Source organism: Oryzias latipes, chromosome 14 (genome assembly GCF_053564925.1).
Source record: "Oryzias latipes strain Hd-rR chromosome 14, Olatipes_Hd-rR_3.1".
Classification (NCBI taxonomy): domain Eukaryota; kingdom Metazoa; phylum Chordata; class Actinopteri; order Beloniformes; family Adrianichthyidae; genus Oryzias; species Oryzias latipes.
Window position 1 is genome coordinate 9,312,862 of NC_136250.1, and position 27,891 is coordinate 9,340,752.

Consider the following 27,891-nt stretch of genomic DNA (forward strand, 5'->3'; position numbering starts at 1 on the left):
GCATCTGCTTGGAGGATTCCTATTGGCTGAGAGGCCATCGGGCAGTTCCGCCTCGTTGAAAACCCTTTCCCCCTTTCTTCACCACTCGAAGCTAAAATTACTTTATCACATCGATTGGTGTGCTCTCAGTAAAAGCCCACGGGGGAAATTTAACCACGGAGTGGAATTTAGTGGAGGTTGAAACCGCCTCATTTAATTTACGCGTGTTTTCATTTCCCATAGATTTTTTGATATTCCTTTGGGGGTTAAACTCTCCCAATAAACCAAAGAATGCAAATGAAAGTCTGAATATCTCCATAAATTTGTAGAAAAAAATTGTACTGACACATTTGATATATATTACATGAGATGCACATTTGTTTATATGCCTGTTATGCACAATTAAGGACCACTGACATAATGGGATTCAGGTACCTACAGATACTGATTGCCCCCTTCTTAAAAAATAGAATCTTTCTTAAAAAATCAAATTCTCTCAATTTTCAAACTTGTTTAAACTAGAGTACTTTTCCAGTGCTGCAGTTTAACATTAACATTTTTTTTGTGCTTTGTGAAAAACTGGGACTTTCAGCAACCTATTCAGAAATATATAAGGAGGAACATTAGATATTTGCTTTAAAAATGCCCATTAAAGCATAACTTCCTGTCAAATTATACATGAAAACAAAACCCTGGTGAACCCTAAAGATGCTTTATTTTTCATTTTTCACAATATAGTTGATGTACTGATGATATACTTTAACGTAATTTTAAAAACTGAAAAAGTGACAAGTATCATATAAAAATATGATTATTTGTCTCTTAGCACATAAAACGTTTGCATCACATATAGGCTGAAACATGGACGGTGTACAGACTGTTGAGATTTTGCCACCTTAATCTCACCAAATGACATTTTTTTATCCACTTAGAACAGAGGAAATCACAAAAGCATTTCACAAAATATTGTTTTGGAGAGTGAAAATCCTATTTTGCGTGGGGTGTGATATCACAATGGGCAACAAAAAAAAGTATTGGTCTGCCACAAATTCTGCAAGTTGTCCCACAGAGGAAAGAAGTCTGTAATGTATGTAAACCTCAACTGTGAGAGACAGACTGTAAAAAGAAAATCCCGGAAATCTGATTTACGATTTCTTTTTTAAATACACTTTCTGTCCTTCACAGTTGAAGTGTTCCTACGAAGAACATTACAGACCTCTCTCATCTTTTTACGGAGAACAACTAGCAGAATTGGTGATTTTATTTCTGTATCTCCTCACTCCAATGAACAAGAGAAACTTTATTTTAGTTTTTGGAGTTGAGAAGTCAAACAACGGTTTTGTGCTGTCTGGATGACATTCCCTTATTTATCATATTTCAATGATTTCAACTAACAAGTCAAATTTATCCCAAATACAGTAAACAGACTGGAAATTGTGACTTTGTCTTAAAATAGAGCCAAAGGAAAGCTATTTTGAACTTATGTAAGTCATTGCTAACATATTTTTTGTGCAGCACTGACGACACAGTGTGTCCAAAAATCTCAATAACTTAGTTTTATATTGAAATAAGTTAAAACCTCTTCAGGTTTGTGAGGATTTTTTTGTCGCTTTCAGGCATTGTTGTTATTGTTCTCCAAGTGCACACACATTTTTTCCACAACTCTTTCTTTAAAATCAAGGAGCTAAATTAGCACAGGAATATGAGTCGGCGTTCACAGGAAACCAAAAACAGAACAATCTAAATGTGTGAGCCGAAATGGAAACTTCCTTTGCATTAAGCAAACAACATCCAAAAGCAGTGACTGAAGATTCTCAGACATCTGCAGTACTGATTGTCTTAAATGGCTTGTTAATGTTCACATGAATTAACACATGTGGAATTATGTACATAACAAAAAAGTGTGAAACAACTGAAATTATGTCATTTTCTTCATAGTAGCCACCTTTTTATTTGATTACTGCTTTGCCAAGAATGCCAAGAGTGTGCAAAGCAGTAATCAAAGCATAAGATGGCCACTTTGAAGAACCTAGAATATGATATATTCTCAGTTGTTTCACACTTTTTGTTATGTACATGTTCCACATGTGTTTTGAGTTCCACATAGTTTTGATTCCTTCAGTGTGAATCAACAATTTTGATAGTCATGAAAATATAGAAAACTCTTTGAAGGAGAAGGTGTGTCCAAACCTTTGGTCTGTACTTTATATATTCAAGTGTTGTCCACAAATGTTTTCCCTTCAGTATTTTAACTTTTTTAGATATGAAGAGAAAGAATAGTCAAGATTTATCAGATTTTTTTTATGAGAATAATGTACAATAATTTCCACTTTGTATTTTACATGTGATCCATTTTCTCTGCACTGTTGCAAAGGTTACTGGTGAAAGTTGCTGAAAAAAACAATTACTAATGAAAACTTTTGAAATGTTCTGCGTATTCCACGTGTCAGCATTTCTCCCTGTAATGCAAACTTCTGCAGGTGAAGACCACCGATCCTTTTCTGGAATCATTTTAGCCTCATTGTCTGTTCCCCTCAAATGAGTTGGCCTTGGCCTTTCGCTGTGTCAAGACTGTTCGGCGCCTCCATTCATCTCTGCATCTGCCGCTGCAGCGTTTTCTTGCTCCGGGTCGCCTGGCAGGACGCCTGCAACTGTCTGGATGAGCTCCTCAATCTGCTCCTCTGTCAGCCGCTCCTCACTTTCTTCAACCATCTGAAAGGAAATGAGAGCTATGTTAAGATTGCTTTTCTTTGACACAGCTCTTTTTTTGAACTGAGTAGTTTTTTTTGAAGGTTATTCTTCTGACATACCATCTTATATGGGATCATATGAAGCATTGTGGTCCAGTATGTGCTTCCATGTCAGCTGCTTCCTTAATCATGATTTGTTTTTTTGTTTAGCTGAAGTAATTCAAATAGCAGGAAAACCACACTTTTCAGGAAAGTATTCCTCTTAAAAATCCATGATCATCGCAAATTTTTGAAGAATTCACAAAACTGCTGGTTTGCCAGCCTGAAAATTTTTTTTTCTTTTTCTTTTCTTACGTTTTTGCTTTAAATCTTAAATCTACTGTACGTATTGTACTGAACTTCAACGGCAAAACAAACTACACATGTTGATTGTGTTACATTCATGCATTGTCTGTGAAAGGAAAATGCAGATTTAAATAAAAATAAATGGAGAACCAATGTGCATATTTTCCATTTCTCTTTCTAAAACACAATTTGTCATTTTACTTTTCTATATTTCAGTCAGTTTATGGATGGCACCACGTCATTCCTGGCCTTCTTGCTGGTTATTAACTGGATCAGTTGTACTCCTTCAAATATAACATGGAATCACCATCACATAATGACACAGTTAACTACCTTGAGATAACTGGGAGATGGACTGCTTTACCTTGTGCTATCCTAGGCACTTTAACATTGGGAGTTGGGTCATCTAGACCCACTAGACAGTGCGCTGAACCTTTTTTCTTCAATGATTTATGATCTTCACTGGTGTCCATGGATTACATGAAATCTTTCCACCTTTATCCACCTTTGTCATGGTAGGGAGAACACGTCAATGTAAGGGTGGGGTCATCTAAGATAGCACAAGGGTTAAAAGCATCTCAAAAGTGAGAAGGGCGACATCTGCAGGCTGAGTTTTAGAACTGCATGTTAGTGGATGCTAATGGAAATGGCCTCATTTGTGTTCACTGCAACAACTGCTTTATAGCTGCTTTGTATTGAAAAAAATATTTTTATTTTAAAAGGATACAGATTGCAGAGAGACAAATGGTAAACAGGGAGTGCAGTTCTTTAAGAGGCTCCATATAGTTTTGGAAATTCACTTTTTAAAATGTACTCTAAGAGATAATCTGCTCTAGAATAACTGATTTAGGACAATATATAATTGCTGTTGCATTATGAAACCAGATTATTTCTTAATAGAGGGAGCCTTCTACACTTGGCTTTAGGTGAGTAATTATTGGTTGCTAAAAAAGATTTTTTCGGGACACACCACACCCCAGTGAAGCAGCATCAGAAGTCTGCACTCCACATCCTGGTGTTACTCAGTTTGCTAAAAGAACGGCTGGATTTCTCTACTTGATTTTTAGTCAAATAGTGCAATGTACCCATTTTAAGGATTAAATATTTCTAAACCCATCACAGCCATAACCTCAACGCTTAGCTAAAGCAATAATAAGGCTTTGCTTAAACGGGTCATGAGGGTCTTTTTGGTTTGCTGTATAAGGTATTGTTAACATTGTCTTGTAATAGCTGCTTCAATAGATTATTAATGCGTTACAGGAATGGGCTCAAGCCTGGATTTACTGTGAATTGCCCATTCAAACTAACCCTGCAGACAGGAATAGCATGAAAAAACCAGAGTGGTAGAACCTGTAGGGCAATCTACATGTAACAAATGAAGTTGCTGATGGATGCATGTGAAAAAGTGCATGTTTTGGGTTAGATTTGAGCCTTTTTGGGTTGAGTTAACAAAAATACAAATATGAGAAAGATCTCATTTGTTATACAGAGCTACCATAGGAATACATGAGTAAATTATTTAGGAAAAAAAGATAAAACATTTAGAAAGACATGAAAAATACTTACAAGCTGAATTTCCACTGCACTCTGAGGCCGTTGGTTTAACAGCTGCAGTTTTTCTGCCCTTAAAGAGAGAAAGATGGCAAAATTTTAACTTTGAGACATTTTTATCCCCAAACTATACATCATTTATTAAGCGGAAATTACAATTGAAGCCCCAGAGGGGTGAAAAATATTATCTTTTAGATACTGACTTGGTCAGCTTCTGAGGCATCATGGTGGTGAGGAACTCTCTGACAATTTCAGGACTCTGTCTGCTGCATGGCGTCTTTGACAAATACTTTAGAGTCTGAAAGCAAATGCAGGTGAGAACATGGACTGGATTTGACAACTAAAGCTCAGACAGTATGAATAGTACCCACTTCATACATGATGGTGTTGAGGTCCTGTTGCCCGAGGCTATGTTTGCTTTTTCCAGCATCTTTCCTCTGTTCTTTCAGGTCGGTGAGAAGTTTGAATACCTGAGACGAAGACATTATTTAGCTTTTCTGAATAATTAATTTCATTACCAGGCAGGAAAATCAACAAAAACCCTTAATAGACAGTCTTATAGTCTCACCTCATAGTTACTGAGCATGGCCGCGTTTGCATTTTTTCTGTGTAAAAAAACCCAAATAACAATTGTTAAACATTAAATTATGAGATAATTAAAATATCTGTTACCAAAACAAGCTTTATAAGATTGGAATATTTCCCATGTAGTTTATATATTTAGTAAACATTTTTCTTCTGTGATTTGATCTTCACATCCTTGTGTTACTAAAAGAACGGCTGGATTTCTCTACTTGATTTTTATTTATATAACGAAATTTTCTTAATCGGAACCTCAGATCTTCTCTTTAATGAACAGCAATAATTTTTTTTTGTGTTTTCCCTTTTTAAAAACTAGAAACCCATCAATTAGATTATTTTAAAGCCGTTGAAACTTACTGAAATAGATATTAGCAAATGTTTTTGTTTTTCAAGTTTGAAGAAGAAAAGAAATACAATTAAAAAAAGCAAACTTTTGATAAATATAAATAAATCTAATGAAAAACAAGACAGAATACTGTTTAAATTCAAACCTGTTTCCCATATTTCTTTGCTTCAATGTTATTTAGAAAAATTAAGTTTGTGATTTCAGGCAAATATGAATTAGATCAGAGCTCAAGTGACAAGTTGACAAATGTTGTGGAGTGCGGCTGAGTTGGCTTATATTAGATGACAAAATGTTTTTTAGCTGCTTCATCATGTCATAACTAATTCATTTATTATTGAAGAGCCAACGCAGAATGTGTTTGTAAATGGAATGTTTCATGATTTGAAACAAATATTTGATAACACAAACTCAAACTAATCCGACCCGTGCTTTTTGTTTCTCCCATCTTCTGAAATTTACGTTTATAAACGATTTCGCGACCTTTTGTCCCGTCTCTAACTTCGTCCCCAAACATAATACAATTTAAAACATTTGTAGACTGCAAACTCTTCAAAATGGATCAAAGTCTCCCGGACTCAATATGTTTTAATTCAGTTGTTTTGTGTGTCGATCATCATCTCTCCATTTTTTGGCCGACAGCATCATCCCAACGGAACAAGCAAAACATCACATAATAAACCCGAAACTGAAACACGCACGAAACTACCATCGATCACAATTAAAATTGTACATGTAAATATACATAAAAGACTTATTAGCCGTTGTTTTGTTCTTAAAAAAAAAATCTTACACTTCCATGTCGACTCTTAGGTTCCGTTACAATAAAGGGGTTCGTGTAGAAAATAGGGGAGTATATTGGTTCCGCCTAGCAAAAAACGCATTTTTACATAGAACGTGGGATCAGAGAAAACAGAATAAATATTTAAAAAAGTGAAACACTGCCGAGATGTTTGAAAATGAAAAACAATGTAAGAGTATCTCAAAAAGTGTAAATTCGAAAGCCCCTTCACCAAACAGTTCAATGAAATTAACAAGGACTTCCAGAGCCTCATGCAGCAGCATCAGGGAGAAGGTGAAGTACACCCTGAACACATCGAGGGTTATTTTAAACATATTAAACATTTAACATTTACTGTTAGGGTAAGGGAACAAAAAAGGAATACACTAGAAGTCACTTTTATCAGATTTTAATACAGTTTCATTAGTCATGATTTGAAGCACACAGTATTGAACACTTTTTGCTTTTTAAAAACAAAAACAGAAAAAGTACAATGAATTTTATGCTACTGCACTGAGTAATGAGTAATCTATATTTGAAAAAACAAATAAATCCCAAAACATAATAAAACAACCAAAAAAAGGAAACCTTTTGTTGGCATTTCTTTTCAAGAACTTGATACAGGAATGAGTCAAGACTGAAATGTAAGAATTGGACATCCATACAAGTAAAATATACAAGAGTGAACAGATTTTTTCCAGCATTATTTTTTCTCTGAACTGGAGAGTGATGGTTAAAAATGTTTCTGGGACAGAAAAATCACATAATTATATTAAACAGGTGCATGTGAATTGCTTGGAGCAACAATAAAGTAAACAATAAGTGCAGAAATTAAAGCTTTAACTTTTATTAAAGCTGAGTTTAAAGCTTTCGTTTAATTTTTGCTTTTCACTGCTGGAATTTCTTTGTTTTACTGCAGTCAAGCCCAGGATAACTATAAAATGAGATGATGAGACCTAAACAACCTCCATTGGGACAGGTTCCTCAGTTTGGCAGAAAAACTCAAGGAATGTTTGTACAACTTTGTCATCCACACAGCTCCTTGCAGCTTCTTTGAACCGTTGGTTATTTCTGCTCTCAACTATTTTTTTGACACCGTCTTTGACGGCGGTGCCTCGAGTGTAGCTGCAATCAAGATATTCTCTCAAAACGTCAAACTTTTTTCCCTCCACCATTTGGATAATAAAATCTTCCAAAATGAAATGCAGAGGTTGGGCATATTCAACAACAGCCCGTCTTTCCATCCCTTCTTTGTCGTAGGTGAATCCTCCTGAATGCATTGCAACCACATTGCAGTGGTTGTCAAAAACAGGAGAGCCAGAGGAGCCTTCGAAAAAACTAGATTCGTATTTCAAAAGTTTATCAGCAAAGAAATACTTGGTTATCAGGGGAACCCTATCAACAACCTGGCTGTGTGGAACAATCAAACAGGGGTCGATCTTTTTCACACCTCCCTGAGGATGCCCGATAATGCTGATTCCACCACCATGTGGAAGGAAACCAAAGTGCTCTAAAAGACCAGGAGGCAGTGTCTGATCGGAGTCTAGCCTCAACAAAGCCCAGTCCCGTATTTCAGGCTTGTATTCAAAACAAACCACATCTTTCACTTCCAACCCCACATCGGCTTGGTCCAGACTTTCATATGAGAAATGAACAGAAACCTTTTCCTGAAGCTGGCCACAGTTTGAGTTGTAAATGTCTTTTATGACATGGCCGTTTGTTAAAACAAAGCTTCTAAACCAAAGAAAGCCACTTCCTACCGCCCCCCCATTTATTCTCACTTGACAGACTGAATCGCTAAGACGCATCAGTTTTTTCATTGTTTTCACCTCCTGGCACATCAGAGCATTCCGACTAAACTCCTGATGGAGTAGATCTGGGACAGATGAAAGCTCAGATTTGGTTTTCATGCCCTTCACATAATCTTCAATCTGTGAGCGCAAATGATCCTGCATTGGTTTGGATGAAGCATCCTGCTCCACCATCTCATTTTTAAGGTTCCCCTTTTGTCCGTTGTCATCTGAGACGGGACTCTGGTAGTCACTGGACGCTTGGTAAGCATCATCAAGACTGCTGGACTGACTATCGCCCTCAGGTGGTTCTGACTTGTTGACCAGAACCACCTGGAAAGTTTTGTCATCAAGATCATCAACAAGATTTGACAGCTCGGTTTGAACTCCAGTAGTTGTGCAGGACAGAACAAAGTTCTTCTTGAATATGTAATGGCAAAAACGGCCATCTTTCTTCAGAGCGTGCTTCACCTTTTCCCCTTTGTAACCCCAGACAGTAATTTCATCCACCTTTGCTTTCAGTGCAGGGTTGTGCAGGATTTTAACTATATTTTTACCTCCTCTTGCAAGAACATGAAATCGTACTAGATCACCAGATCTTTTCCCTCTGAAAATTCTGACACGAGAACTAGCTGCTTTATTCGGGTTGTCTGATGCTTTTATGTATTTCAAAGTTATAGGTCCCCTTTCCAATAAAGAACATGGAGAGTGGGAACAAATCCCTCTTCTACCTTGAACAATAACAAGCTCTTTGTCTTTGTTTTTTTCGGCAATTGCTTTAAAGCTACCACTGTTTTTCAGTGAATTCTCAATAGTTCCAGCTTCACTGCAGGTTGTTCTTGTGAGTTTCTTGGTAATGTAGCTCCACTCAAAAGAATGGGTTGAATGCAGATCCTCTTTCTGGGGAAAGAAAAAGACAAAATCATGATCTAAAATAGAACATTTTGATTACTTCAAAGCACTAAATTCTGTCACGCAATTTTGCTCGGATGATTTGTGACAACAGTCGTTTACAGTTACAGTATTCAACTTTCATTTTGCGCTTTATTAAGACATGCACATGTACAGAAGGACTAAAAGACCCAAACCTTTTTGGGGATTTGTGAATCAGGGGAAGGTGTGTTTCTGATATTCTGGTCTCTCTCCTGGAGCTGCCAAAATCATATATTACATATATCAAGTATACAATATTATGTTTAAATGGTTTGTATATAGTTTTAAAGTAAAAAGCTACCTTCAAAATATTTGCTCCAAAACTCTTTTTCAAAGCCGTCATGTTGTTGTTGGCTGTGGGGTTTAAAAAAGAGAAGAATAGGACTTATTGATGTAAATCATAAATCGCACTGTTATCAATGCAAAACAACGTGACTGAACACAACCAGTAATGGCAGCTATAAGTTTGGGTTAACTTTCAAAAACCCACCAAAACATAAGAAAAGTTTTTCTTTTACTGAAAATTTCGTCGGGAAAACTTGTAGTCGCAGAAGTCTTGTTCTGGGCTTTAATGTAAAACAGACACTGATTTAATTTGCGCTACTGGTGGCGCTAATCTCTTCTCGTCTCTTCTGGTTCCAAAGTTCTGGAAGCTTCTTTAAAACTCCGCTTTCACTTTTGGATTGCAACAACCAAAACAAACGTCCACGACATAATACATCGATAATTACCACAACCACGGAAGCCGAAAACTTTTTTTTTCTTTTTACGTTTTTTTGTGAAAAAACGGAGCCCCCGGGAGAGCTCTGTATATGATAACGACATTTTACTACAGTAATTTCTCCCTTGCTTTACCGCACCGATGAGGCTCATTCGGAACCTCAATACACAGAGACGGTTCTGTTTTTAGTCCGTTTATTTTGTGTTGTCGGCTTCCGTACAAACAAAACTACATATAACAGTTTTGAACCACGTCTGTCTGTCTGACTGGAGCAAACTTCTTTGGCTCTTTAACGAACACGGCCTCGGTACTGTTCGGTTGACTTCGGTTTTGTCTACTCGTTTAAATAACATTAGTAGGTAGTTTATAAAGTTTATTGTACAGTTGAAATCCTAAACGCAAACGAAACAAGAAAAAATACCACTTGGCTTGCGTCAAGAACAGTCGTACTAGTAGAACGGGGACTTCTTCGCTCTTGAGGTTTTACAAGTGTCTTTGTAATAATGTCTCCAAGTGAATGTTCAGCTGCTAGCTTCTTTCTTCTTGTGGTGTGTTATGGCGGGTGGTAAACAGCGCATACGTGCATTACCACCGAGAGTTCTTATAGTTGAATGGCGGGAAAACATTTCAAATTTCCGCTTTTTGACCCCTTTCTTCTTCTTTTGTTACATTTCGGCTGCCTCAGTACCTGTTGGCATACAACTTTTAGGTGCATGTCCGCCACCTACTGGTACGGAGTGTTAATCAAGAGTTTGATTTCTCCGTATTTTTAGTGTATAATTTCATGTCAATTAATGTTTTTTGCCATCATTATTCCTCCCTCTCAAGCTTATCTAATCATCTTTGTCTTCCTCTAAAATCAAAGGATAAATTTGTAACTTAAAAAAACTACACTCATTGCTCAATATGCCATTCATCTCCCATTTTAATTTCATTTTCACAAGTTGTTTTTTAAGAATTTGTCTTTGATTAGTGTGCTTCCTGCATTTTAATACTATATGTTCCATATTGTCATACTTGTTGCAAAATTAATTCTTTCCATCAATGTTCTCCAATGATTAAATGAATAAAGATTGTTACCCGATTGAGTGTGACCAGACCTGAGTCTGGACAATGCCCTGCTTTGTAGTTTATTTTGAACCTTAAATTCTATTCATTTCCCTTAAAGGAGCTATGCCATGCAAGATCACATTTTTGAAATTTGAAGTGTATTATATTATTATAATATATATATAATATAATATATTATAATACTTAATATACTAATTATTATAATATGTATATTCAACATATTTATATATATATATATATATATATATATATATATATATATATATATTTATATATATATATATATATATATATATATATATATATATATATATATATATATATATATTTATATTTATATATTTTTATTTTATTTATATTTATACAGTACATACTAAAAGTTTGGACACACCTTCTCATTCAAAGAGATTTTTTTTAGTTTCATGACTATGAAAATGGTAGATTCAAACTGAAGCAATCAAAACTATGAATTAACACATATGGAATTATGTACATAACAAAAAGTGTAATACAACTGAAAATATGTCATATCGTCACCTTAAAATAATTGCCTAAGTCATTTTTTGTCAAAAATGATTTTTTTTGCCTAAATCCTCTCCTCATGATGCTGGCCACCTCTGGTAAATTTGCCTTCATTCTCAGTTAAACAGAACATGCCATTCTACTCCTTTAGTATAATTGCCTATGTCAAGAGTGTGACTTACGCAGTTTTATTTTGCCAAAGTCACGAGTCAATGTGATTTAGAAAATCTTATAAGCATTTCATGATGGCTGCTGGTTCAAGAAATAGAAGTGTTTTTTTTCTCTCCAGATTTTGTTGTAATTATCATAATTCATGGCTCCTTCCATATTGGTAGGTAAAAATGTTTACTATGTTATATACTAGGCTAAAAATATTCAAAAATTTCATCTTTTGATCATTTTCTTAGTTAAAATTTCAGTATAGGAAGTCAGCTAAAAAATGATATAACTAAAATGGCTTTTAATGGCTTTTAGAAGTGATGCTATCTTGTCAAACAATGTTTGAATGAACAGTAGGATTTTGATGTCTCATTTTCTCAACAGTCCATAATTCAATTAACATTTTGATACTGTATTGTTACTACAATCTGAAAAGAATTCCAAAGGACCTTCTGGACTTTTGTTCTTTTTTAGTCATGTGTAATATGAGTTATCATAACATGATTTGACTGGTGTAATAGTATGCTGTTCTGCTGTATTTAAAGGCAACTTACAAACCATTATGGATGTCCTAAATGTAGCTTAATGAAATAGACTGCAAGATAATGTTTCTCAGAGTAATCATACATTTTTGAAGAGTCATACGGCCAGTCGTACATCACCGTATGGGTCACAAAAATTACCATAAAGAATGTTGCTGAGACATCCTAGTCCTATTTAGCATTTTTCTACCAACTGAAGCTTAAAAATGGAAAAAAGTTAAAGTGCGCAAGGCACTTTTTTCTCTTCACTTGGTCTTCCTGAAAAACGTAAAAAAATGGTTGAACAATCCCATTGACTGTGAAAAACATGCACCAACCACATCTAAATCTGGACCTAGGAGAGACAAGCAGATAAAGGCTGAACCTGAATTGTCAAGAGTTGATTCACACTATACTGCAGAAGCAGAGCTACCTACAAAGACTAGAATTCCTTCACCCAGGTACAACCCTCTCCTAACTACATTGTGAATACCAACAGAAGGCTACAACTTTGTGTTTTATTCAAACACGGGAATACTAGTAGTGATGTATTTGACCCATGTGTCTACAAGAAGGATGACGCGAGGCAAGCGAAGTCTCAGGACAAAGATTGTGCCAATGAAGAGAAGTCTGTCTGGACAATGGACTTGCAAGCTCCTGTGTCCACTGGCGCTCCATTTATGCTTTCCCTGCCAGCATCTTACACCCTGCAGTTATGTGCTGGATTGTTTCAGGTGCCTCTTTTCACAGCCTACACCTTGGGACTTGTCTGGTTTGGTAGATCTCAGCCTCTATTGCTCTGGTGCTCAGGGCTTGTTCCTGGGCTGCCAGGATGAGTGCTTCAGTGCTGTCCTATAGGCCAGCCCTTTCTAGCCATTGGTAGGACTTCTAGATATCAGCCACTTCAGTTATGGTCCGGTGGTACATCCCATGCAGGGGTTTGTCCTCCCAGGAGAATCTGTCCTCCAGCACTGTATCCTCTGCTCTCCATTGCCTGAGACATTCACTGAGCACACTGTCAGTTGGGGCCTTGAGCTTGATGTACTCATGCATCTTGGATGTTTCATCCTGGATATTGGCTTCTACACTCACTAGTCTTCGGCCTCCTCGGCTAGCATACAGTCACAGGGTGCTGGATTTGGGATGGAACCCTCCAAGCATGGTGAGGAGCTTTCGTGATTTAACATCCGTGGTCTGTATCTCTTCCTTTGGCCATCTTATTATTCCTGCAGGTAATAATATACAGGAACATGTGTGCAGAATATGAACTGGAAACCCCAAGGTCAAAATGGGAAACACCTCCGAAGGTGGTAGAGAATGAGAGGGCAAAGATCCTGTGGGACTTCCAGGTCCAGACTGATAGGATGGTAACGGCGAACCAACCAGACATTGTAGTGGTGGATAAAGAACAGAGGAAAGCCGTTGGGGTGGATGTGGCAGTACCAAGCGATGGGAACATCAGGAAGAAGGAACCTGAGAAACTGGAGAAATACCAGGGACTCAGAGAAGAACTGGAGAAAGCATGGAAAGTGAAGGTGACAGTGGTGCCTGTAGTAATTGGAGCACTCGGGGCAGTAACCCCCAAGCTGGAGGAGTAGCTACAACAGATACCTGGAAAGACCTCAGACCTCTCAGTCCAGAAAAGCACAGTGCTAGGAACAGCTAAGATACTGCAGGACCCTCAAGCTCCCAGGCCTCTGGCAGAGGACCCGAGCTTGGAGGATAAACCACCCGCGGAGGGTGAGAAGGGCGTTTTTTTTTATATAGATGTCAACCTTCACCAATATTTAGATTTTACTGTCAAAGATGTTATTTGTCTAATCCATTAAAAAACAAAGTATTTGGAGTTTGAAGAAGTCTGTCTAAACACTGTATGAAAAATGAGCTGAGGTTTGGTAAATGTGTTCATTTTTAATTCAAATCTATTTTAATAAAAACTAAATCTTTAAAAAAATAAAGTATATGACATGTATTCAAGAAAAGGATTTTACTTATCAATAACCAAATAAAAAACTGATGCAAACTGATAATAGAAGACGACAATAGTCAAGCAACAACAACGATAATAATAATAATAATAATAATAATAATAATAATAATAATAATAATAATAATAATAATAATAATAATTTTAAGAAAATTTATTTTGGTTAAACCGGAAACACATGCCCTGATTTGTGACGACATTCTGCATAGCAACAGAGGAAGATTTACGTGTCCTCGACTCGAGGCGCTCCTCAAAGAGACGCTTGTAGCCTCAGTTAACCCTGGTTGTTCGCACTGCTGACGCTACAGTTTTGACTGTTTACTTTCCTCTACAACAGGACACCTGCCGATTTATAAAATGTCCAATAGTGAGGTAGGTGCAATTGAAAACGTTATATCTTCCTTTTTTATTTTACATTTCCCGTATGTTCATTGCTGTTTAACCAGCAGCTCAGCTGTTTGCTAACATAACAAACGATCAACCTGGTTCTCCTTTGCCGAAATCCGTTTCTGTGGCTAAGAATTAACCGCCTAAAGTAACATGAACGGGTTTAGTGTGCAGTCATTGTGTTAATTTGTCGCGTTTGTCTTGAAGGGAAACAAACTTTGGGGAGGCCGTTTCGTTGGAGACACGGACCCAATCATGGAGAAGTTCAACGCTTCCATCGGTTACGATCAGAGGATGTGGGACGCAGATATCAGAGGAAGCAAAGCTTATGTCAAAGCGCTGGAAAAAGCGCAGCTGGTCAGCAGTGAGGAAAAGGAGCAGATCTTACGTGGGATGGATCAGGTGAAGTAGTCTGTTGTTGTTGCTGCTGGCTCCATCACTGAATCAACCGGTCCTGAGGATTCATTCATTCATTCATTCAGTTGTGGTTGTAGTGCAGCGTTATTCTCTCTCTTTGAGCCAGACAGGGCACTTTTTCCTTGATAAAAATCACAAGGCACATTACCAATTAAATATGTAAAAATGAAATAAAATCAAAGTTATGTTTTGTCAAAGCGTCTTGAATAAGAATCAAATAAACAGAAATAAATCAGTCTTTTTTTATATCCACCTACTCGGTGTGAAAACAGGACCTATTTGGATGACATTCTGGCAATTTCTTTAGTTTACTAACAATTAACCGATTTGTCATTTTATCCAGCCAGATTGATCTATCTTAATTAACTTATTAATCAAATCGACTTTACGTTAAAAATAATTTCGAAATGAAATAAACAGATTTTTAATCGATCTTGGAGAGTAACATTTGGACTGAGGCGTGGTAGGTTTATTTTTACTTTAAGGTAAAATGACTGTCATTACACTGGTCAACACATCAAAAAATGATCAAGCTATCATTCCAGTCCAATGTGTGAAAACAGTGAGACATGTGAGACATGTGACCATACAGTGTGGTATCATGACTTTATCATGTGGAAAAACAACAGTGACTTTGTGAAACTAAAATGTGAATTGATTAATGTGTTTATCTGTCTGTTAGTTCACATATTTAATTTAGACTTGATTATCTTGTAAGAAATTCACTAAATCTGGAAATCTTCACCTGCACTGTTCAGTACCCAGTTATTTCTCAGAGTCCCACTGGTTGAATCTTTGGCTAAAGACGTCCCTAGATTGATTTTAGGTCAGTGAATTGGATTGTTCAAAATGAACCGATATTAACTATGAATCGTATCGTCAATTGCACATTATGATATGAATTAAATAGTTGTTAAAATGAATTGTTATTTCCCTGTGTTTGTCACATTTATTACTCAAATGAGGTGCATTAGTGCATCGCTGCATACTCTGGTGGTTAGGCAATGACAGCTGTCAAAATGCCGTGGTGTAGCATTCCTGCATTCTGCTGAGTGTCGTTATGACAGCAGCACCTTCAGATTCAACCAGGGCAGGTTTCAACATGTCCTCTCCAGCCTACTGTTCTGTTTTACAAGTCAGCAGTTCAGTACACTGTTTCCCTTCAACTTTTAAACACAAACATTTGTTTTTTCCAGGCTTTGTGTTAAAACCATCTCTCACGGCTCACAGGTTGAAAAACACTGGTTTAGTGCATCACTGCATACTCTCAGGTGGTTAGGAGATGACCGCAGTAAAAAATGCCCTGTTGTAGCATTCCTGCATTCTGCTGGGTGTGTTGTGGACAATACTGTCATCATGTGACAGCTGCAGCTTCAGTTTTATTCAGGGCAGGTTTGAACATGTCATCTCCATCCTACTGTTCTGTTTGGACAAGTGAACAGTTCCATAGACTGTTTCCCTTCAAACCCAAACATTTGTTTTTTGATTACAGGCTTTGTGTTAAAGTCCACTTAAAGTGACCATCTTTGATGTTTCCCCCCCCCCCTGCAGATTTCAGAGGAGTGGTCTAAAGGTAACTTTGTCATTAGACCTGGAGATGAAGACATTCACACTGCCAATGAACGCCGGTTGAAGGTGATGTGCAGCTGTCCATTGCATACATCCTGTTCACACACATCTGCCATTGAGCTTTTACACAGCCTGCTGTGAGTTACTCCACTAATGTCTAAGCGAAAGTCTGGATGTTTGTTAAACTAAAAACCCATGTTTTCAATGTAAACGTTACTTTATGACGTTTGCTTTATGAAATGTGTACAATATTAATTATGCTGTTGCCCTTTTTTTTCAGGAGCTCATTGGTGCCCCTGCAGGAAAACTTCACACAGGCAGAAGCAGAAATGATCAGGTTTTATTTTAGTTTATTCATGTTTTTATTGTACCTTTTAGGTTTGTTTAGCATATAAATTCATAGAAAAGCTTTAGAGTTGCACTTTGTGTTCTGGTGGACCAGGTGGTGACTGATATGAGACTCTGGATGCGAGACGCCATCACCACCCTGACAGAAAATTCTCTCCAGCTCATCTCGACCATGGTGGAGCGGGCATCCGTGTAACTAAGACCGACTCGCAAATGGAAACTCATCTTCTGTATATTATTACTGAAACTGTTGGTGTTAACCTGCATTTCCTGGTTCCATCACAGGGAAATCGAGGTTCTTTTCCCCGGATACACCCACATGCAGAGGGCTCAACCAATCCGATGGAGCCACTGGATTCTAAGGTGACTCTGAAGTCTACATCTACACGCCCTTTTTTTTAAAACTATTTTAATTAATTAAATTCTTTGGTACGTGTTTCCACAGTCATTCTGTCGCTCTGAGCAGAGATGTGGACCGGTTACTGGAGATCAAGAAAAGAGTTAATGTCTTACCTCTGGGCAGGCACGCTGTGAACGCGATTTCTGACAGCAGTTTTGATCCGCTGACATACTCAAGTAACAAAAAAAACTATTTCTTTTTCTTTCAGTGGTGCGATTGCAGGGACGCCGCTTGACATTGACAGGGAGCTTCTTCGGAAAGGTCAAGGCTGCTGTGTTTTTTATGTTTAATTGCTGCTTATTTCTTTAGAACTAATGAGAAGAAATACAAAATGTTCTTGTTTTTTAAATTGCAGAGCTGGGATTTGATGCAATCAGTCTGAACAGCATGGACGCCACAGGCCAGAGAGACTTTGTTGGTATACAAATGATCCTTATTAGTCAGTTGTTAATATGTGGAATAAAAATACTACAAGTATTTCACACTAAAAGTATCATTGAGTTTAAAGTTGTGTTTTTTCCTTGTTTTAGTGGAGTTTTTGTTCTGGGCTTCATTGTGTTTGACACACCTCAGTAAAATGGCTGAGGACCTCATGCTGTACAGCACTAAAGAGTTCTCCTTTGTTACGCTCTCTGATGCCTACAGGTCAGTTTATGTTTTTACCTGCTCTAAATGATTGGTTGTGATCACTACAGAGGCCCTGCTACATCCACAGGCTCACTACAAAAAGTTCCAGATGATGAACAGTCAAATTCTTTAGTAGAGATGCGACATATCCTCATCTAACGAAGCTTTGACATAATTTAGCTGTAAATTAAAACAAAAACATGTAGGTTCAGGTGGGAAGCTAGTTGTTGGTGGAGAAAAGCTTTCTATAAAACTGTACTAAGGTGTGTAAAATGAATTATTTCAAAACTATATTCATATATGCACATTTTATTTATGAATGGAGGGATATGCAGTTAAAGTGAAGGATATGAAGGTGCTGAGTGGACGACATGGATGCTAAAACATTCAACACATGGATGCATTCATTATTTGCTAGATTAAAGATGAAAAAGTATCTTATAGGACAGATGTGGTCCTTAACAGAGTTTCATACCGTGTAGTACTCATTTAGTATATTTTATCATTTCACTCAGTCAGGAATAATATGGGATGTTTAATAGCAGTCCCACCTAATGACTAACTGAATATAATCTGAGCAACGAAAAAAAATTTCTATGATAACAATCTAAATGTAAATAAAAACAGTAAATGGGTGAAAACATTGAGCTGTCATTTGTGTTAGAGTTGTTCCTCAAACCCATTTTATTCTCAGTCTTAGAGATCACAAACACAGAAGTCTGAAAGACTTTGGTGTTTTTATAGTTCTTATGGCCTTTTTTCTGATAGAAGAGGATATATATTGAAAGAACATTTTTTTCAAATATTGTGAATCAGGAGCAGATGTAAACAAAGAGCTCTCAGTAACAGGGAGGGGAAGGGGGCTTATGTTGCTTTAGCTTACAACTTCTAATGAACTCCTGCTGCTCTGCAGAAACTAGGTCCTAGAAAACAACACAGGTCTTTTTGATTCTGGCTAAAAACGGCATCATCATTATGCTTTTAAAATAGATCATAAGATGATCAAAGTGGGTCTTAACTCTACCTACGTCTCAATAGTCATGACCTGCTTGAGCTGTGTAAAGCTGTGCCTTTCTCTGTTAATGTGGACCTGGACCTCCAGCACCGGCAGCAGTCTGATGCCCCAGAAGAAAAATGCTGACAGCCTGGAGCTGATTCGGAGTAAAGCAGGCCGTGTTTTTGGCAGAGTAAGAACTTTTGAAGTATCCTTTCAGAGAAACATTTGCTTGCCGGTAGTTGTACTGTCGTGCTGTTGTTTAGTTCTACAGCTTCATTAGAAAACATTGAACTTGCCAAAACAAAATTTCAATCAGTAATGCATTTATTTTGGAAAAATTTTCTTTCATGTTTACAATTCAAATAAATGTTATACATTATAAAATAGAAACATTTTCTCTGGAAAATGTCTGAAGGCAGAACTGGAACTCTTTATGTCTGTACTGTTAACATTATATTCTGGTGTAGTTGCAGTCTTTCTTCGCCACTTTCATTTCAACTAACTGCATTTATTTCTGTCAAACTCTCATTTGATTTATACGTTTCAGTGTGCGGGGTTCATGATGACCCTGAAAGGCTTACCCAGCACATACAACAAGGACTTGCAGGTACAGTTGATCGTCTCACAACACTCCTTTCTCTAACACAGGTTCATTTTGTCTTTATTTTCCCTTCATCTTGCTGCATTTCTAATGATTTCAGGAGGACAAGGAAGCCATGTTTGAGTGTTTTGATACTGTTCAGGCTGTGCTGCAGGTGACCACCGGAGTCATGTCAACTCTCAAGGTCAGTGTCTGGCCTTTTAGGCCAGAGGGGCGGGGCATGACACAAAAGAATAGAGGTAACATTCAGATCTGTCTGTCACTTGATTTCATTATTCAGATTTAACCCTAGAGCACTATCGCCGAGGGATTTTCCCCCAAGCAAAACTATTTCTATGTATTTCAATATGTCGCGTGTCATGGAGTCTGTGCCTTCATCATGGAAGTCTCACACCTTTCAGGGATGGGTGGACCAAAGACCAAGTTTCTAGTATCATTTTAATATATTTTAGGAATTTTTGTTCTCAAATTCCTTATTTTTCAGTAATTCTTGAGCATGTTTTTAGGAACTTCCTATGTTTTTCTTTTTTATTTTGTTACACATACCACAGTTGAAAATAAAATAAAACCACTCTAATTTATCATATTTTGATCTATTTTTTTTACAAGTAATTTTTGTTGGGTATATTATATCGGGTAAAAATTACCCAGCAAAAGTGGTGGTGTAACTTTTCATAGCAAAAGGGATTGAGGGTTAAAATATGTCAGGAGTTTTTTAGCCTCTAAATCTTTTAATCCAACCAATGGGGTCATACTAAAGACCCCCAAAAATGGGATCATTACGTTCCTGCTTGACACTCAGCAATAAAGGGTTGGGTTGGGAGCCTAAACCTATATAGTTCCATAGCTCAGCTGTGACTACAGCTCACCACTGCCCCCAGGGGATGAGTCAAATGATTTGGCACATTAAAGTGTGACATCTAATGGGACTTTTGCTTTAAAAAGACTGACAATTAATGAAAGTTTAAAAAGTTTGCAACTTTTTTGTGTCCTGTAAAAATGTAACCCTCTTTTTTTTTAAAGTGACTTCATAGCTCCACGTCAAACTAATATTCACCTTGAAAAATGTGGGATAAGTTGTTACCAATAAGAAGAGGGGATAACTAGGTCTGGAGCCGACATTTTAACTGAAAACCTCAAAGTAGAAAATATGTCTGCTCATCTGTACTTGGATAGTAAATATATTAGTTTAGGTTGGCACGAAACTGTGCAGCCAATCACACAAACCTATATTGCTTTATTTCTTTTTTTCAGCACCACACATCTGAGAAAAAAACACTAAATCTGCAGTGAAACTGTAAATATCCTGAGCTTGTTTTTCTTGTATTGCAGATTAATCAGAATGTGATGGAGGCCGCTCTCAGTCCGGATATGTTGGCCACTGATCTGGCCTACTACCTCGTGAGGAAGGGGGTGAGTCGTACTAGCGTAAAAAGCTATTTTGAAAAGAACTCGAAAGAATTGTACGCGTTTGATCGATTCAAATGCAATGTGAAAAGCTCAGTCCTTAGAATATGTAAATATTAACAGGGTTTATGCACAGTAGCTCGGATCAGAGCTCATTCCAACACTCCTCTGTATTGTAGGTCCCGTTCAGGGAAGCCCACGGTCTTTCTGGTAAAGCTGTGTTCAAAGCAGAATCAAAAAACATCGCCTTGAATCGGCTCACTGCGGAAGACCTGAGTGACGTCAGGTGCCGTCTTTCTAAAGTTTGCTTTCTGAAAAAAATCCTTTTTGTTTTCTATTGTGTATTCCACCATCTTTCCCTCTTTTAAATATTTTTTCTTTTGCAGCCCCCTGTTTGGAAGCGACGTATCTTCAGTGTGGGACTACAGCAGCAGTGTGGAGCAGTACAGTGCCCCTGGAGGCACTGCCAAGACCAGCGTGGTTGCACAGGTGGAACACCTGAGGAACTGGCTAAGGAAACAGGCCCAGTGACGTAGACCCAATTAACCCCTTTAAAAATCTGAATTTGATTTGCTGAAAGGTTTTAGATGAGATAAAGCTGTCAGATAACAGAGGTCCAAATGAATTATTTATAAGAATTCTGCTCTGTCCTCCTATAGTTCATAATGAGGGGTGATCATGTCATATTTGTCATAATTCAGAGCCTTTTGATTACGTCTTACTTGGCCTGAGTGAAACCGCTGGACAAATAAGTAAGAAAGTGTTACATGTTATGAAAAGAAGAGTGACTGATTCTCACTATGAAACCATCAATAGTTCTGGATTAGGGATCTGCTCAGAGATGTGTGTGGTGGTAGTTGAATTTTATTAATACTAAAACAATGTTTGAACTTTTCACCCTGCCTTTTTTTTAACAGTTACTTAATGATTTGAGGCAAATGCATTTTTGGGATCAGTTCGGAACGTGTTGCCAAAACTGTCCTGAGAGTTCCAAGTTGTTGAAATGCCAGAAACGAAGCTCATTAATCCAGATCTGAATCTGTTCTCTTGTGACAAAGTGTTTTAGTGCTCTTCTTTTTTCCATGCAGGAAATAAAAAGTTCTCGCAAAGGACAGAAAACTGCAAACATCTTGTTGTCTCTTCTATTGACATATTTCAGATTTATATAACTTCCAAAATGAGATTGTTGTGGCATTTAAGTCTCATGTTAATGCAAACATTAAAGCATAAAGCAGGAAATGATCAAAAAGTTATTTGGAAGCACAGAAGAAAGCAGGAACCTCTAATTAGAAAGGTTTGATCAATCATTTGATTTGATATTGTCACATTTGATGAAACCAACAGAATGCTTATTTTTACTGGCTATAACTTCAAAGTTGATACATATTTGATTTTGAGGCCTAAACATTTCAAGTTATCTGCATTTTAGTGAACGCCATCTGTCAGTCGGGATTCTTGGTGGGGTAATGCTATTGAATTGCAATTAGAGTGTACTTTTTATACCGCTTGGTCCTTTAAAATCAAAGATAAAATAGAACCAAACAAGTCAAATTAAAACATGGATAAAAGGATAAATTCAGCTTGTAACCAAAATTAAGAAAGAAATAGAAACTTTAGATGTTTTTTTATTCTTTACGTTATAGAAAAATCAAATCTGAAAGCATCAGTATTTGTATAAAACCTTAAAGAGAGAGGATAACATAAGGAAGTGTGTTAATAGCAAATTCAATCTTCAGTATAACTAGTTTGAGTTAAATCTTGATGCTTAAAATGAAAGAGCTGTTCACTTCTCACACTACTAGAAAGTGACTAAACCACATCCCTAAACTACATACATGTCAGTTATCAACATGAATTTGTTTTTTTTTACATTGCTTTTAATGTTTGACAGAGGCATACCATTTTAGAATGTGTGTCACAAAATGTGCAGCATTGTGACTTTTCCTAGGTAAATCTTGGAGGCACCATTCCATCGGAGGTCTTAGCGTTTTCCCTTTGACCATTTATTGTGTCAGCGCTGATGTCAGAAGCACAGCTAAAAAAAAACTGTTCCACAGGTGGATGACGCTCTTCGGAGCTGTTCCTGAGTTAGTGCTGTACACTATTCTGCCGTCCAGAGGCTGTGTGGGTCTGTAGATGTCTGTCATTGGCAATCCTGTCCAGAATCGACATTGCTTAATAATGGCATCCAACTGTAATCAAAAGAAGACTGTGTTTTTTTAAAATTACTTATCATATTACTGCCACTGTTTGTTAGACACGTAAAAGGTTCAGAAATTGCGTACTTGTCGACTGCTGATGGACAGGGTTCGATGGAACACAGTCCAGGCCACTGCATGCTCACATCCCGGAGTGGTCATGGAGCCCACATAGCGATAGTAATGGTGAAGGTCACTCGCTGGTGGGATGATGTCACTGAGACGGAAGTTTGGGATGACTGTGGTGCTCCCTGGACTCAGAGAGAAATAAAAAAAAAAAGATCCAGTGACACGCATACTCAAAAAGGCATTCAAACATCCTGATTTGTGGCTTCTATTTTGCAAAATTACTTTGTTGAAGTCAAATCCTAAACTTCAGCCAGACACACTATAAAACAGCAACTTGTGCCAAATTTTCTAACTCTTACCGTTGTTTTGTACAAGGCCTAAAGCAGCTATGACTGTGTCCAAATGAGGATGATTGTCTGTTGTTTCCTGTGAGGAAGGACACCACACAGATGATGCTTCAAATTTCAGAAATGATCAGATTTGGTTTATAAAATTAGATAAATTAAGAATAATCTCCTCTCTAATGACCTCAAACAGGAAGGCCAGTAGAGCTATGCCCGCCATGTCATGCTGTGCCTCTGCCAGAGAGCTGTACGGCTCCTTAATGTGGACTATGTGCAGCTGTTTAGAAAAAAAGAGAAAAATAAGTACCTTACCTTTTACGACAATGAAATCCTGTATGTTGTTAATCAGATGGGTGTAGATATTTTCTAAAAACGAACCCATTTTCTAAAACCACATTTTCTTATTAGAGGCATGCTGATAGTTCATGAGAAAATAAACCATTTGATGTATATGAACTCAAAGGAATGAAGTCTGAACAAACTAATCTTATTATACAATATAATTCAAATACTAGTCAAAGCAGAAATGTACATTTTTACCATCTTAATGGGTTAGACAGAAAGTAAATACCTTTTTTTTGTTGCATTTTGATTTGTTAAGATTTTTTCTTTATCAGTAGTTCTATGTTTCTGTGCAGCTAAATTCCAGGATAATTAAAACTGAGAACAACAAATCCCAGAATGTCACTTCCACAAGCAGAACTAGAGATGAATGTTTACTTAAACGATGTTAAGATGTTTTTTCATGACAGTCAATGAGCTATTGATTTTCTTGACTTGATCAGCAATTTGTAGCTATGATTACTGGATGAATGTGGTAATGCATTAATGACCCACCAATTAATGAGTTACTATTCTTTAAACTTCAAACTTTATTTTTGAAGCATTTTTATTACTCATGGTACACATTCAAACTATTTTTTACTATTTATTTCTATTTTCTACTTTCTATTATATAAAACCAATAAGAAAAAAAACGAAAACCTTTACACACGCGCACACAATGCCCACAACTCCCCGACCCCATACACACAACCTAATAAAGCATAATCATTATAATTTAAAATTGATAATTTATGTAATCTATATTTTATAATAAACATAAATTCATAATGATTTAAACGTTTTACATGACTTGTGATTCATTTTAATATTTACTCAAATGACATAAGAATGTTTGAGGCATGAGGATAATCAATAAGATCTCTTTTCTGCCACTTGACAAATAATCTGCACTTAACCTGATAAGAACCAGATCATGGCAATATGTAAAAAAACAAACAAACAAACATAATAGAGGTGGGATTAAATACATTCGCTTCTTTCAACTTACACAAATCAAACTCCAATTGACTTTTTAAGTGATAATCATCATATTCAATGAATCTAATGGGACTTGCGTGTGCATTATGTGTTTTCATGTCAAGAAGATTGCATCATCATCTTTCAGCTTTGTTTATTTTTCTTTATTTTCCAACCAATGTATCACTTACTGTCTGAAATGAGTTTGAGATATCTGTGTTTTTTAATCCCTTTTATTGTATTTTTCATTATTTTAATGCTTGAAATGAACAAATATATCAGAATTAAATGTACCTCCATGGGGAATCTTTCTCCGTCAATAGTGTGCTCTGACCCCGGCCTCCCCTTCCCTCCCCAGTGGAAGTGGAACTGGGCTGCTCGGTAGTAACCGGGCAGAGCTCCTCCTGTCAGTCGCACTGATGGAGGCAGGGCAAAATGAGCTGCAGGGGTGGAAAGGCGGTCATGAAAGCTTTTTTTTTGGCTTCCACAGAAACAGTCTTTTTAGGATGGTAACAGTGTCTGCTTCTTTACCTGAGTGTCCCTTGTTTTCCACAGTAATGTTGATAATGTCAGTATAACCGATGAAGATAAGGGGTGGCAGGTTGTTGGTCACATGCACTTTTCTAGTGACAATGTTGATTGGAGACTGGTGCAATCCTCCACAACGGGGAAACTCAGTTTCCCAGCTGCTTGGGTCTGAACAACACAAACACCGATTCAAATTTCAGAACCCCACTGTCATGGTTTGAGTTTCTTTGTATTGGTTTTTCCTTTCTACCTTGTTCTGTCATGTTTGAGTTTTGTTTCCTGTTTTATTTTGAAAGGTTCCCTGCATGACATGTTTTTGAGTTTTACTTCCTTGGTCCCAATCTCTCATGATAATGTTCACCTGTGTCTTGTCTGTCCTGTCTGTATTTAAGACCTCTTGTGCTGGTCCATTAATGTCTCTTCCCTGACTCCCTTCTCATGTTTTCATGCTATGCCCACAGTGAGTTTTAGTTTTGTTTCCCTGCTTGGCAGCACTTTTTGTTAGTTGATTAAATCCCTTGCCCTGGAACCGTGTGCCTCCCGTCTCTGCATTCTGGGTCCTTCATGCTCCCCAGCCCCCCCCAACCTGACACCCACCAGGAAGATAAACTTTCCTTTGTTTTGCTGCAGGATAAAAGGTTGATGAAGTCAGCTTCCTATACTTTAATGACTTTTGGGGCATACGTCTTTAAATGCTGTTTCCTGGTGAATGAATTATGACTTTGATTCTTTGTTTTCTTTTTACCGCCTGACGTTTATAGTTTATTTACATAGTCTGTTGATAATGTTCCATTTTTTTCTAGTAAAATGTGAATTTAAGACCAAACTAAAGTTAAACAATTTGTAATTTTTTTAATTCAGTTTGAACATCTTTATTTAGCTTAAGACTGTTAAAGAAGTGTCATCCTGTTTAGGCTCTCATTTTTTAAATCTCCAAATGTGAATTAAATCTGAGTATCCTCTATCAGTGGTCTTACCTTTGCATGTGTCATCGCAGTACTGTCGCTGGTAACACCACTGAGCTGAAGGCAAAACAAAATACCCCAGTTATATGCAGATTGAAATATTTTACATTTAATCTGCTAAGTATGCTTATTTGTAAACCTTGGGTCAGAATTATTTGTAGTTATAACTGATATCTTTCTGGCAATTTTCCATAACAGTAAAAAAAATTGGGTTGTAACTTGAAGCTCTTCTGCTTTTTTCAGCATTTTGCTCCAAACTCATGAACTTAATGCAGCTTCAAAGACAGTTTTTAAAAGATAAATTCTAAATGTAAAGATCTGTGATTTACAGCTGAAGAGAGACGAGCTTTGTGCACATAATCACTTCTATCGTGTTGTGTTGAAACAAAACCATTTTTTTCAACAAAAACAGCTAAAAGTGTTTTTTACGTATTTGTTAGATCCATAAAGGTTCTTGAATATATCTATTGTAAATTCACAATTTGTAATTTGCTTCTACACCACCCCTCCATCAGGTGCTGATGAAGTCATTTAGTCTGGCACTCGTGCACTGATGTGGACAAAAGTCTGGTGTCTAATTCTGGTGGGAATGAAAGCTGCTGTAGAAAACCGTTTAGCTGATATAGAAGCAGGGATTAAGCCAGGTGTCTCCCACAAAGCCAGTCTTTGAAAGAGGACCACAGTTCTCACCAAGCGAGAACAATACACAGGTGACGGCTGGCTCTCCTCCACCTGGCTCATGCAGCCCTGTTAGACCGAGCAGTTAGAGAAAAGGCAAATTCCAAAGTTTTACCAAGAAATGTATGCATCTGTTCTTCAATTCATTTGTTCCATCTTTCATTAAATACATGCCTCTGTTGTAGAAAAACATGTGTATCATAAGTCAGAGATTTCATTGTCATTTTAGTTATATTTTTTTTTCTTTGTAATTGCAGACTGACAGTCTCTCTTATTTATATAATTTTAGGAATTTCAGAAAGTTGCTGGTGACAATGTTTGGAAAACTTTTAAAAATGTGTTTTGTGTGTGGCTAAGTTTATAGAGATGCTCCATTTATCTCCTGTCTTTTACTTTTAGAACTGATTGAATAAAATATCCACCCTGTAAATTATCACAACTTTAAACACAAATTTCAATTTTGATGCTTTTTTCCCCCTTTTTTGGAAAAATGGTTTTATTACTTTTTTTTGCATTTTAAATAGTGATTCCTTCAAACCTAACATATGATTACACTCATCTGAGCTTACATACTTTTTTATTTTCCTAAATTTTAATTAGTAACTCATTAACAAAAAAGTTAACCACATTGCAAATATGATTTAAAAAATCTATTTTGTTGCCATTTTTAAACAGTCTTAGACTAAAGATTTTCCTGATAATAAACAAGAGCAGTTAAAAAATGTAATACCCACATTACAAAAACATACATGAAAGAAAATTGCAGAATGTTCATGTGTGTCCTACCTTTGCACTGAGAGAGAAGAAGATGCAAAGTAAGGAGGTAGAGGGAAAAGCCCATGACTGGAGCAGCACAAGGATGAACCAAGTTTCTCCTGGAGTTCTAGCCTGCTGCCATCACATGCTGACTCTGAGCAAATCTTGAAAGTGGGAGGGAGGTGTTGATGAGGGTGACAAAAGCTGTGTATGTTTTAGTTAATGAACAGCGGAGCAAAGTGACCCTGAAAGACACCTGGGGGGCAAATCTCCTAATTTCGTAACTGCAGCTTCAATTCATTCGTCAAAATTAAAAGCCTCAT

At 37.0% G+C, this 27,891-nt stretch overlaps 4 protein-coding genes across 9 annotated transcripts; 1 reads left to right on the forward strand and 3 right to left on the reverse strand.

The window, feature by feature from the left end:
• Positions 1-2,265: 2,265 nt before the first annotated feature.
• crcp (calcitonin gene-related peptide-receptor component protein) lies at positions 2,266-6,400 on the reverse strand. The gene is made up of 6 exons (XM_004076155.5): positions 6,284-6,400; positions 5,134-5,170; positions 4,937-5,035; positions 4,769-4,863; positions 4,581-4,638; positions 2,266-2,691 (listed from the first exon to the last, which is right to left on the reverse strand). Exons 1-6 carry the CDS (start codon positions 6,289-6,291, stop codon positions 2,545-2,547), a joined length of 444 nt encoding a protein of 147 aa, XP_004076203.1. The 5' UTR covers positions 6,292-6,400; the 3' UTR covers positions 2,266-2,544.
• Positions 6,401-6,664: 264 nt separating this feature from the next.
• On the reverse strand, positions 6,665-10,380 carry LOC101160998 (serine protease FAM111A). Of its 4 annotated transcripts, none has more exons than XM_011483246.4 (4): positions 10,166-10,379; positions 9,296-9,348; positions 9,150-9,212; positions 6,665-8,961 (listed from the first exon to the last, which is right to left on the reverse strand). In XM_011483246.4, the coding sequence occupies exons 2-4, from the start codon at positions 9,335-9,337 to the stop codon at positions 7,228-7,230; spliced, it is 1,839 nt and encodes a 612-aa protein (XP_011481548.1). In that variant the 5' UTR covers positions 9,338-9,348; positions 10,166-10,379; the 3' UTR covers positions 6,665-7,227. The 4 variants fall into 4 exon arrangements, with proteins under 4 accessions (XP_011481548.1, XP_004076307.1, XP_020564390.1 ...); XM_004076259.5 differs by having other exon boundaries at positions 10,137-10,379; XM_020708731.3 differs by lacking the exon at positions 10,166-10,379 and adding an exon at positions 9,485-10,089.
• A 3,785-nt stretch (positions 10,381-14,165) lies between these two features.
• Positions 14,166-21,854, forward strand: asl (argininosuccinate lyase). Of its 2 annotated transcripts, none has more exons than XM_023962606.2 (16): positions 14,166-14,347; positions 14,570-14,764; positions 16,331-16,414; positions 16,629-16,685; positions 16,791-16,888; positions 16,982-17,059; positions 17,142-17,219; positions 17,305-17,357; positions 17,452-17,514; positions 17,627-17,741; positions 18,826-18,910; positions 19,268-19,327; positions 19,422-19,505; positions 20,654-20,734; positions 20,908-21,014; positions 21,115-21,854. In XM_023962606.2, exons 1-16 carry the CDS (start codon positions 14,333-14,335, stop codon positions 21,257-21,259), a joined length of 1,398 nt encoding a protein of 465 aa, XP_023818374.1. In that variant the 5' UTR covers positions 14,166-14,332; the 3' UTR covers positions 21,260-21,854. The 2 variants fall into 2 exon arrangements, with proteins under 2 accessions (XP_023818374.1, XP_078786835.1); XM_078930709.1 differs by having other exon boundaries at positions 14,168-14,347; positions 16,331-16,485; positions 16,763-16,888.
• Positions 21,855-22,335: 481 nt separating this feature from the next.
• On the reverse strand, positions 22,336-27,770 carry ca4c (carbonic anhydrase IV c). Of its 2 annotated transcripts, none has more exons than XM_011483247.4 (8): positions 27,599-27,770; positions 26,147-26,191; positions 25,173-25,337; positions 24,936-25,057; positions 23,524-23,616; positions 23,355-23,421; positions 23,014-23,177; positions 22,336-22,920 (listed from the first exon to the last, which is right to left on the reverse strand). In XM_011483247.4, exons 1-8 carry the CDS (start codon positions 27,651-27,653, stop codon positions 22,732-22,734), a joined length of 900 nt encoding a protein of 299 aa, XP_011481549.1. In that variant the 5' UTR covers positions 27,654-27,770; the 3' UTR covers positions 22,336-22,731. The 2 variants fall into 2 exon arrangements, with proteins under 2 accessions (XP_011481549.1, XP_004076308.2); XM_004076260.5 differs by having other exon boundaries at positions 24,936-25,081; positions 27,599-27,768.
• Positions 27,771-27,891: the final 121 nt, after the last annotated feature.